The 13,619-nt window shown below is 39.1% G+C and overlaps 1 protein-coding gene across 4 annotated transcripts in view; it reads left to right on the top strand.

Moving 5' to 3' along the window:
• rell1 (RELT like 1) overlaps positions 1 to 13,619 on the top strand; it is a 57,824-nt gene that overhangs the window by 21,894 nt on the left and 22,311 nt on the right. For all 4 annotated transcript variants that reach the window (XM_065021970.1, XM_065021972.1, XM_065021973.1 and 1 more), the window contains one exon: positions 2,351 to 2,425. In XM_065021970.1, the coding sequence (XP_064878042.1) occupies positions 2,351 to 2,425 (75 nt within the window). The remainder of the gene's footprint in view (positions 1 to 2,350; positions 2,426 to 13,619) is intronic.

Below are 13,619 nucleotides of genomic sequence, written 5' to 3'. Positions count from 1 at the left end.
AGGCAACTGACTTTCCACTGGGTCACCCAGGCAACTGACTTTCCACTGGGTCACCCAGGCAACTGACTTTCCACTGGGTCACCCAGGCAACTGACTTTCCACTGGGTCACCCAGGCAACTGACTTTCCACTGGGTCACCCAGGCAACTGACTTTCCACTGGGTCACCCAGGCAACTGACTTTCCACTGGGTCACCCAGGCAACTGACTTTCCACTGGGTCACCCAGGCAACTGACTTTCCACTGGGTCACCCAGGCAACTGACTTTCCACTGGGTCACCCAGGCAACTGACTTTCACTGGGTCACCCAGGCAACTGACTTTCCACTGGGTCACCCAGGCAACTGACTTTCCACTGGGTCACCCAGGCACCCAGGCTGACTTTCACTGGGTCACCCAGGCAACTGACTTTCCACTGGGTCACCCAGGCAACTGACTTTCCACTGGGTCACCCAGGCAACTGACTGGGTCTTTCCACTGGGTCACCCAGGCAACTGACTTTCCACTGGGTCACCCAGGGGTCACCCAGGCAACTGACTTTCCACTGGGTCACCCAGGCAACTGACTTTCCACTGGGTCACCCAGGCAACTGACTTTCCACTGGGTCACCCAGGCAACTGACTTTCCACTGGGTCACCCAGGCAACTGACTTTCCACTGGGTCACCCAGGCAACTGACTTTCCACTGGGTCACCCAGGCAACTGACTTTCCACTGGGTCACCCAGGCAACTGACTTTCCACTGGGTCACCCAGGCAACTGACTTTCACGCAAAACAAAGACTGGCTACTAGCCATTCTACCAGAGTGTCATTCATCATTTAAGCCCCATTCAATCCTAAAGCTTATCCTCAGGTTTCAGATGATACTGTATGTATATCTCACTGACTCATGGAACAGTTGGACAGGCAGGTTTGGCTCCTGAGAGGGGGCTGTGTGTATGCATAGGTGGTACAGTGTGTGTCTACTGTGTAGGTGTGTGTGTGTACACTGTTTGCGCTGTGTAGACAGCCCTCATCTGTTACTTCTGCTCCAGTTTACTACAACAATACCAATAGGCCTTGCTATGGTGTTATACGGAATGTCCTAAATATGAGGAACTTAATATACTGTGTGTAGGGATGGTCGGTATACCGCATTTTACGATATACCGGTATTGATGCACGGACCGGTTTGGGTTTTTACTTTACTTTCTATACCGGTATTTGAATGTTTTTTAAATTTTTAATGTGATACGCAGTGTGTAACGTTTAATTTGCTACTTGAGCTCTCTTTCTTTTTATTTATCTATATATCACTTTCCACACCGACCTAGCCCCGCCCCCAGTCACTCAAGGAGTGCATTTGATGTTCCGCAACCACGACAACCACGAGACCCTTGTGTTCCGTCTACATGGTCAATGCAGCACATGCTACAATGTTGATGACAACGATGCTGTTTTCACTTTATCTTCTTAATGTAAATCCACTATCTTTCTATAATTACACTATTCGTTTGGAAATAGCTAGTTTCTTTTCTTAGCAAGTTGGGCCTAAATCTTGTTGGCTGCTAATGCTAATCGCTAGCTAATAAATGTATTGAGTCAGAGCAAATGTAATTAACTTATACAGCCTTGTAATACCAAGGATGGTGTAGACCTAAAATCTGCATGTTTGTTCCACAGTATCTTCTAAATCAAAGAGGAGTACACAAAGCGAAATTGGTTTGCTACTTCATTTAGCTATGATAATTAAATGTAGTCAAAGATTATAGGGTCCACAAGAAAACACTTATCAACACTTTGGTTCCTACCCTGCCACAATAACTCGTCCCTGGGATTTTCATTCCTTGTCATGTCAAGCACTGTATTCAAAGTGCACACTTTAAAATTAGAATATATATTTTTAGAAAACTCATTATATTCCATGATTCCAACAGTTCACCCAAGTGTTTTTCTCTAAATCGCAATTGCAACATTTGGTTAAAAATACGTCGTAGATTATTTGCCCATGTTATGCAGCCCTATGTGGCAGTGTGGAAATAATCTCCAAATGAGTGTCGGAAATGCAGAAATGGTTGATTTGAACAGTATAAAACTATCGAAATAAAGACTCATTAAAACCACCTAATGTATGTGTTGCCATCCTAGGGATCACTCACTACTCATAAAGCAAATTTAGAACTTTTATTATTAAAAAAAACATAAATTACAGTCCAATTTTCATATCCAATTATGGTATTTTGGGCATATCGCCCAGCCCTAACTGTGTACCTAACTGCCTTTCTGATGAATGTTAGGGAAAGCCTTTTCATGTCGACGATGACTAATGTGTTTTAGTGTTTGAGCTCTTTTTGTAATTGTGTGTTTCTCTGCAGAGCTGAACGACACCTACAGCGAGAGCAACGATGACACCGTGGGACAGATCGTTCATTACATCATGAAGAATGAAGGTAACTAGGCAACAATACAGTAACCACTGAGTGTTTATGGATAGTGAATAACTCTGTCTCCTACTGAAAACATTACTATAACTAGTGTCTATGACAACTCTACTGTCCTACTGACAACAATACTATAACTAGTGTCTATGACAACTCTACTGTCCTACTGACAACAATACTATAACTAGTGTCTATGACAACTCTACTGTCCTACTGACAACAATACTATAGCTAGTGTCAATGACCACTCTACTGACAACAATACTATAACTAGTGTCTATGACCACTCTACTATCTCCTACTGACAACAATACTATAACTAGTGTCTGACCACTCTACTGTCTCCTCCTGACAACAATACTATAACTAGTGTCTATGACCACTCTACTGTCTCCTCCTGACAACAATACTATAACTAGTGTCTATGACCACTCTACTGTCTCCTCCTGACAACAATACTATAACTAGTGTCTATGACCACTCTACTGTCTCCTCCTGACAACAATACTATAACTAGTGTCTATGACCACTCTACTGTCTCCTCCTGACAACAATACTATAACTAGTGTCTATGACCACTCTACTGTCTCCTCCTGACAACAATACTATAACTAGTGTCTATGACCACTCTACTGTCTCCTCCTGACAACAATACTATAACTAGTGTCTATGACCACTCTACTGTCTCCTATTGACAACAATACTATAACTAGTGTCTATGACCACTCTACTGTCTCCTATTGACAACAATACTATAACTAGTGTCTATGACCACTACTGTCTCCTATTGACAACAATACTATAACTAGTGTCTATGACCACTCTACTGTCTCCTATTGACAACAATACTATAACTAGTGTCTGACCACTCTATTGACAACAATACTATAACTAGTGTCTATGACCACTCTACTGTCTCCTCCTGACAACAATACTATAACTAGTGTCTATGACCACTCTACTGTCTCCTCCTGACAACAATACTATAACTAGTGTCTATGACCACTCTACTGTTTCCTACTGACAACAATACTATAACTAGTGTCTATGACCACTCTACTCTCTCCTACTGACAACAATACTATAACTAGTGTCTATGACCACTCTACTATCTCCTACCGACAACAATACTATAACTAGTGTCTATGAACACTCTACTGACAACAATACTATAACTAGTGTCTATGACCACTCTACTGTCTCCTACTGACAACAATCCTATAACTAGTGTCTATGAACACTCTACTGACAACAATACTATAACTAGTGTCTATGACCACTCCACTGTCTCCTCCTGACAACAATACTATAACTAGTGTCTATGACCACTCTACTGTCTCCTACTGACAACAATCCTATAACTAGTGTCTATGAACACTCTATTGACAACAATACTATAACTAGTGTCTATGACCACTCTACTGACAACAATACTATAACTAGTGTCTATGACCACTCCACTGTCTCCTCCTGACAACAATACTATAACTAGTGTCTATGACCACTACTGTCTCCTCCTGACAACAATACTATAACTAGTGTCTATGACCACTCTACTGACAACAATACTATAACTAGTGTCTATTACCACTCTACTATCTCCTACCGACAACAATACTATAACTAGTGTCTATGAACACTCTACTGACAACAATACTATAACTAGTGTCTATGACCACTACTGTCTCCTGACAACAATACTATAACTAGTGTCTATGACCACTCTACTGTCTCCTACTGACAACATTACTATAACTAGTGTCTATGACCACTCTACTGACAACAATACTATAACTAGTGTCTATGACCACTCTACTGTCTCCTACTGACAACAATACTATAACTAGTGTCTATTACCACTCTACTGTCTCCTATTGACAACAATACTATAACTAGTGTCTATGACCAGTCTATTGACAACAATACTATATCTAGTGTCTGACCACTCTATTGACAACAATACTATAACTAGTGTCTATGACCAGTCTACTGTCTCCTACTGACAACAATACTATAACTAGTGTCTATGACCACTCTACTATCTCGTACTGACAAAATTACTATAACTAGTGTCTATGACCACTCTACTGTCTCCTCCTGACAACATTACTATAACTAGTGTCTATGACCACTCTACTGTCTCCTCCTGACAACAATACTATAACTAGTGTCTATGACCACTCTACTGACAACAATACTATAACTAGTGTCTATGACCACTCTACTGACAACAATACTATAACTAGTGTCTATGACCACTCTACTATCTCCTACTGACAACAATACTATAACTAGTGTCTATGACCACTCTACTATCTCCTACCGACAACAATACTATAACTAGTGTCTATGAACACTCTACTGACAACAATACTATAACTAGTGTCTATGACCACTCTACTGTCTCCTACTGACAACAATACTATAGCTCGTGTCTATGACCACTCTACTATCTCCTATTGACAACAATACTATAACTAGTGTCTATGACCAGTCATTTGACAACAATACTATAACTAGTGTCTATGACCACTCTACTGTCTCCTACCGACAACAATACTATAACTAGTGTCTATGACCACTCTACTGTCTCCTACTGACAACAATACTATAACTCGTGTCTATGACCACTACTGTCTCCTATTGACAACAATACTATAACTAGTGTCTATGACCAGTCTATTGACAACAATACTATAACTAGTGTCTATGACCACTCTACTGTCTCCTCCTGGCAACAATACTATAACTAGTGTCTATGACTACTCTACTGTCTCCTCCTGACAACAATACTATAACTAGTGTCTATGACCACTCTACTGTCTCCTACTGACAACAATACTATAACTAGTGTCTATGACCACTCTACTGTCTCCTCCTGACAACAATACTATGTCTATGACCACTCTAATGTCTCCTCCTGACAACAATACTATAACTAGTGTCTATGACCACTCTACTATCTCCTACTGACAACAATACTGTAACTAGTGTCTATGACCACTCTACTGTCTCCTACTGACAACAATACTATAACTAGTGTCTATGACCAGTCTATTGACAACAATACTATAACTAGTGTCTATGACCACTCTACTGTCTCCTCCTGGCAACAATACTATAACTAGTGTCTATGACTACTCTACTGTCTCCTCCTGACAACAATACTATAACTAGTGTCTATGACCACTCTACTATCTCCTACTGACAACAATACTATAACTAGTGTCTATGACCACTCTACTATCTCCTACTGACAACAATACTATAACTAGTGTCTATGACAACTCTCCTGACAACAATACTATAACTAGTGTCTATGACCACTACTGTCTCCTATTGACAACAATACTATAACTAGTGTCTATGACCACTCTACTATCTCCTACTGACAACAATACTATAACTAGTGTCTATGACAACTCTACTGTCTCCTATTGACAACAATACTATAACTAGTGTCTATGACCAGTCTATTGACAACAATACTATAACTAGTGTCTATGACCACTCTACTGTCTCCTACTGACAACAATCCTATAACTAGTGTCTATGACCACTCTACTGTCTCCTCCTGACAACAATACTATAACTAGTGTCTATGACCACTCTACTGTCTCCTCCTGACAACAATACTATAACTAGTGTCTATGACCACTCTACTGACAATACTATAACTAGTGTCTATGACCACTCTGTCTCCTCTACTGACAACAATACTATAACTAGTGTCTATGACCACTCTACTGTCTCCTACTGACAACAATACTATAACTAGTGTCTATGACCACTCTACTGTCTCCTACTGACAACAATACTATAACCAGTGTCTATGACCACTCTACTGTCTCCTACTGACAACAATACTATAACTAGTGTCTGACAACTCTACTGTCTCCTACTGACAACAATACTATAACTAGTGTCTATGACCACTCTACTGTCTCCTCCTGACAACAATACTATGTCTATGACCACTCTAATGTCTCCTCCTGACAACAATACTATAACTAGTGTCTATGACCACTCTACTATCTCCTACTGACAACAATACTGTAACTAGTGTCTATGACCACTCTACTGTCTCCTACTGACAACAATACTATAATGACCACTACTGTCTCTATTGACAACAATACTATAACTAGTGTATGACCACTCTACTCTATGACAACACTACTGTCTCCTATTGACAACAATACTATAACTAGTGTCTATGACCAGTCTATTGACAACAATACTATAACTAGTGTCTATGACCACTCTACTATGACCACTCTACTATCTCCTACTGACAACAATACTCCTATGACCACTCTACTGACAACAATACTATAACTAGTGTCTCTCCTGACCAACAATACTATAACTAGTCTATTGACAACAATTGACTATAACTAGTGTCTATGACCAGTCTATTGACAACAATACTATAACTAGTGTCTATGACCACTCTACTGTCTCCTACTGACAACAATCCTATAACTAGTGTCTATGACCACTCTGTCTCCTCCTGACAACAATACTATAACTAGTGTCTATGACCACTCTACTGACAATACTATAACTAGTGTCTATGACCACTCTACTGTCTCCTACTGACAACCATACTATAACTAGTGTCTATGACCACTCTACTGTCTCCTACTGACAACAATCCTATAACTAGTGTCTATGACCAGTCATTTGACAACAATACTATAACCAGTGTCTATGACCACTCTACTGTCTCCTACTGACAACAATACTATAACTAGTGTCTGACAACTCTACTGTCTCCTACTGACAACAATACTATAACTAGTGTCTATGACCAGTCTATTGACAACAATACTATAACTAGTGTCTATGACTACTCTACTGTCTCCTCCTGACAACAATACTATAACTAGTGTCTATGACCACTCTATTGACAACAATACTATAACTAGTGTCTATGACCACTCTACTATCTCCTACTGACAACAATACTATAACTAGTGTCTATGACCTCTACTGTCTCCTCTCTCCTGACAACAATACTATAACTAGTGTCTATGACCACTCTACTGTCTCCTCTCTCCTGACAACAATACTATAACCAGTGTCTATGACCACTCTACTGTCTCCTACTGACAACAATACTATAACTAGTGTCTGACAACTCTACTGTCTCCTACTGACAACAATACTATAACTAGTGTCTATGACCAGTCTATTGACAACAATACTATAACTAGTGTCTATGACTACTCTACTGTCTCCTCCTGACAACAATACTATAACTAGTGTCTATGACCACTCTACTATCTCCTATTGGCAACAATACTATAACTAGTGTCTATGACCACTCTGTCTCCTACTGACAACCATACTATAACTAGTGTCTATGAACACTCTACTGACAACAATACTATAACTAGTGTCTATGACCACTACTGTCTCCTACTGACAACAATACTATAACTAGTGTCTATGACCACTCTACTGTCTCCTCTCTCCTGACAACAATACTATAACTAGTGTCTATGAACACTCTACTGGCAACAATACTATAACTAGCGTCTATGCCCACTCTACTATCTCCTATTGACAACAATACTATAACTAGTGTCTATGACCACTCTACTATCTCCTATTGACAACAATACTATAACTAGTGTCTATGACCAGTCATTTGACAACAATACTATAACTAGTGTCTATGACCACTCTACTGTCTCCTCCTGACAACATTACTATAACTAGTGTCTATGACCACTCTACTGTCTCCTCCTGACAACAATACTATAACTAGTGTCTATGACCACTCTACTGACAACAATACTATAACTAGTGTCTATGACCACTCTACTATCTCCTACTGACAACAATACTATAACTAGTGTCTATGAACACTCTACTGACAACAATACTATAACTAGTGTCTATGACCACTCTACTGTCTCCTACTGACAACAATACTATAGCTCGTGTCTATGACCAGTCATTTGACAACAATACTATAACTAGTGTCTATGACCACTCTACTGTCTCCTATTGACAACAATACTATAACTAGTGTCTATGACCACTCTACTATCTCCTACTGACAACAATACTATAACTAGTGTCTATGACCACTCTACTGTCTCCTACTGACAACAATACTATAACTCGTGTCTATGACCACTACTGTCTCCTATTGACAACAATACTATAACTAGTGTCTATGACCAGTCTATTGACAACAATACTATAACTAGTGTCTATGACCACTCTACTGTCTCCTCCTGGCAACAATACTATAACTAGTGTCTATGACTACTCTACTGTCTCCTCCTGACAACAATACTATAACTAGTGTCTATGACCACTCTACTGTCTCTATGACCCTACTATCTCCTACTGACAACAATACTATAACTAGTGTCTATGACCACTCTACTATCTCTATGACCACTCTACTGTCTCCTCCTGACAACAATACTATAACTAGTGTCTATGACCACTCTACTATCTCCTACTGACAACAATACTATAACTAGTGTCTATGACCACTCTACTGTCTCCTATTGACAACAATACTATAACTAGTGTCTATGACCACTCTACTATCTCCTACTGACAACAATACTATAACTAGTGTCTATGACCACTCTACTGTCTCCTCCTGACAACAATACTATAACTAGTGTCTATGACCACTCTACTGACAATACTATAACTAGTGTCTATGACCACTCTGTCTCTTCTACTGACAACAATACTATAACTAGTGTCTATGACCACTCTACTGTCTCCTACTGACAACAATACTATAACCAGTGTCTATGACCACTCTACTGTCTCCTACTGACAACAATACTATAACTAGTGTCTGACAACTCTACTGTCTCCTACTGACAACAATACTATAACTAGTGTCTATGACCACTCTACTATCTCCTACCGACAACAATACTATAACTAGTGTCTATGACCACTCTATTGGCAACAATACTATAACTAGTGTCTATGACCACTCTGTCTCCTCTACTGACAACAATACTATAACTAGTGTCTATGACCACTCTGTCTCCTACTGACAACAATACTATAACTAGTGTCTATGACCACTCTACTGTCTCCTACTGACAACCATACTATAACTAGTGTCTATGAACACTCTACTGACAACAATACTATAACTAGTGTCTATGACCACTACTGTCTCCTCTCTCCTGACAACAATACTATAACTAGTGTCTATGACCACTCTACTATCTCCTACCGACAACAATACTATAACTAGTGTCTATGAACACTCTACTATCTCCTACCGACAACAATACTATAACTAGTGTCTATGAACACTCTACTGACAACAATACTATAACTAGTGTCTATGACCACTCTACTGTCTCCTACTGACAACAATACTATAACTAGTGTCTATGACCACTCTACTGACAACAATACTATAACTAGTGTCTATGACCACTCTACTATCTCCTACCGACAACAATACTATAACTAGTGTCTATGAACACTCTCCTGACAACAATACTATAACTAGTGTCTATGACCAGTCTATTGACAACAATACTATAACTAGTGTCTATGACCACTCTACTGTCTCCCACTGACAACAATACTATAACTAGTGTCTATGACCACTCTACTGTCTCCTACTGACAACAATACTATAACTAGTGTCTATGACCACTCTACTGTCTCCTACTGACAACAATCCTATAACTAGTGTCTATGACCACTCTACTGTCTCCTACTGACAACAATACTATAACTAGTGTCTATTACCACTCTACTGACAACAATACTATAACTAGTGTCTATGACAACTCTACTGTCTCCTACTGACAACAATACTATAACTAGTGTCTATGACCACTCTACTGTCTCCTACTGACAACCATACTATAACTAGTGTCTATGACCACTCTGTCTCCTCTACTGACAACAATACTATAACTAGTGTCTATGACCACTACTGTCTCCTCTACTGACAACAATACTATAACTAGTGTCTATGACCACTCTATTGACAACAATACTATAACTAGTGTCTATGACCACTCTACTGACAACAATACTATAACTAGTGTCTATGACCACTCTATTGACAACAATACTATAACTAGTGTCTATGACCACTCTACTGTCTCCTACTGACAACAATACTATAACTAGTGTCTATGACCACTCTACTGTCTCCTACTGACAACAATACTATAACTAGTGTCTATGACCACTCTACTGTCTCCTCTACTGACAACAATACTATAACTAGTGTCTATGACCACTACTGTCTCCTCTACTGACAACAATACTATAACTAGTGTCTATGACCACTCTATTGACAACAATACTATAACTAGTGTCTATGACCACTCTGTCTCCTCTACTGACAACAATACTATAACTAGTGTCTATGACCACTCTACTGTCTCCTCTACTGACAACAATACTATAACTAGTGTCTATGACCACTCTACTGTCTCCTCTCCTGACAACAATACTATAACTAGTGTCTATGACCACTCTGTCTCCTCTACTGACAACAATACTATAACTAGTGTCTATGACCACTCTATTGACAACAATACTATAACTAGTGTCTATGACCACTCTACTGTCTCCTACTGACAACAACACTATAACTAGTGTCTATGACCACTCTGTCTCCTCTACTGACAACAATACTATAACTAGTGTCTATGACCACTCTATTGACAACAATACTATAACTAGTGTCTATGACCACTCTACTGTCTCCTACTGACAACAATACTATAACTCGTGTCTTTGACCACTCTACTGTCTCCTACTGGCAACAATACTATAACTAGTGTCTATGACCAGTCTATTGACAACAATACTATAACTAGTGTCTATGACCACTCTGTCTCCTACTGACAACAATACTATAACTAGTGTCTATGACCACTCTACTGTCTCCTACTGACAACCATACTATAACTAGTGTCTATGACCACTCTATTGACAACAATACTATAACTAGTGTCTATGACCACTCTACTGTCTCCTACTGACAACAATACTATAACTAGTGTCTATGACCACTCTGTCTCCTCTACTGACAACAATACCATAACTAGTGTCTATGACCACTCTACTGTCTCTATTGACAACAATACTATAACTAGTGTCTATGACCACTCTACTGACAACAATACTATAACTAGTGTCTATGACCACTCTACTGTCTCCTACTGACAACAATACTATAACTAGTGTATATGACCACTCTATTGACAACAATACTGTAACTAGTGTCTATGACCACTCTACTGTCTCCTCCTGACAACAATACTATAACTAGTGTATATGACCACTCTATTGACAACAATACTATAACTAGTGTCTATGACCAGTCTACTGTCTCCTACTGACAACAATACTATAACTAGTGTCTATGACCACTCTACGGTCTCCTACTGACAACAATACTATAACTAGTGTCTATGACCACTCTACTGTCTCCTCTACTGACAACAATACTATAACTAGAGTCTATGACCACTACTGTCTCCTCTACTGACAACAATACTATAACTAGTGTCTATGACCACTCTGTCTCCTCTACTGACAACAACACTATAACTAGTGTCTATGACCACTCTATTGACAACAATACTATAACTAGTGTCTATGACCAGTCTATTGACAACAATACTATAACTAGTGTCTATGACCACTCTACTGTCTCCTACTGGCAACAATACTATAACTAGTGTCTATGACCACTCTACTGTCTCCTACTGACAACAATACTATAACTAGCGTCTATGACCACTCTACTATCTCCTATTGACAACAATACTATAACTAGTGTCTATGACCAGTCATTTGACAACAATACTATAACTAGTGTCTATGACCACTCTACTGTCTCCTACTGACAACAATACTATAACTAGTGTCTATGACCACTCTACTATCTCCTACCGACAACAATACTATAACTAGTGTCTATGAACACTCTACTGACAACAATACTATAACTAGTGTCTATGACCACTCTACTGTCTCCTACTGACAACAATACTATAACTAGTGTCTATGACCACTCTACTGACAACAATACTATAACTAGTGTCTATGACCACTCTACTATCTCCTACCGACAACAATACTATAACTAGTGTCTATGAACACTCTCCTGACAACAATACTATAACTAGTGTCTATGACCAGTCTATTGACAACAATACTATAACTAGTGTCTATGACCACTCTACTGTCTCCTACTGACAACAATACTATAACTAGTGTCTATGACCACTCTACTGTCTCCTACTGACAACAATACTATAACTAGTGTCTATGACCACTCTACTGTCTCCTACTGACAACAATACTATAACTAGTGTCTATTACCACTCTACTGACAACAATACTATAACTAGTGTCTATGACCACTCTACTGTCTCCTACTGACAACCATACTATAACTAGTGTCTATGACCACTCTGTCTCCTCTACTGACAACAATACTATAACTAGTGTCTATGACCACTACTGTCTCCTCTACTGACAACAATACTATAACTAGTGTCTATGACCACTCTATTGACAACAATACTATAACTAGTGTCTATGACCACTCTACTGACAACAATACTATAACTAGTGTCTATGACCACTCTATTGACAACAATACTATAACTAGTGTCTATGACCACTCTACTGTCTCCTACTGACAACAATACTATAACTAGTGTCTATGACCACTCTACTGTCTCCTACTGACAACAATACTATAACTAGTGTCTATGACCACTCTACTGTCTCCTCTACTGACAACAATACTATAACTAGTGTCTATGACCACTACTGTCTCCTCTACTGACAACAATACTATAACTAGTGTCTATGACCACTCTATTGACAACAATACTATAACTAGTGTCTATGACCAGTCTACTGTCTATAACTAGTGTCTGACCAACAATACAACCATAACTAGTGTCTATGACCACTCTGTCTCCTCTACTGACAACAATACTATAACTAGTGTCTATGACCACTCTACTGTCTCCTCTACTGACAACAATACTATAACTAGTGTCTATGACCACTCTACTGTCTCCTACTGACAACAATACTATAACTAGTGTCTATGACCACTCTCCTGACAACAATACTATAACTAGTGTCTATGACCACTACTGTCTCCTCTACTGACAACAATACTATAACTAGTGTCTATGACCACTCT

Source organism: Oncorhynchus nerka, linkage group LG8 (assembly GCF_034236695.1).
Source record: "Oncorhynchus nerka isolate Pitt River linkage group LG8, Oner_Uvic_2.0, whole genome shotgun sequence".
Lineage (NCBI taxonomy): Eukaryota > Metazoa > Chordata > Actinopteri > Salmoniformes > Salmonidae > Oncorhynchus > Oncorhynchus nerka.
This window is presented reverse-complemented; position numbering and strand designations above follow the sequence as displayed.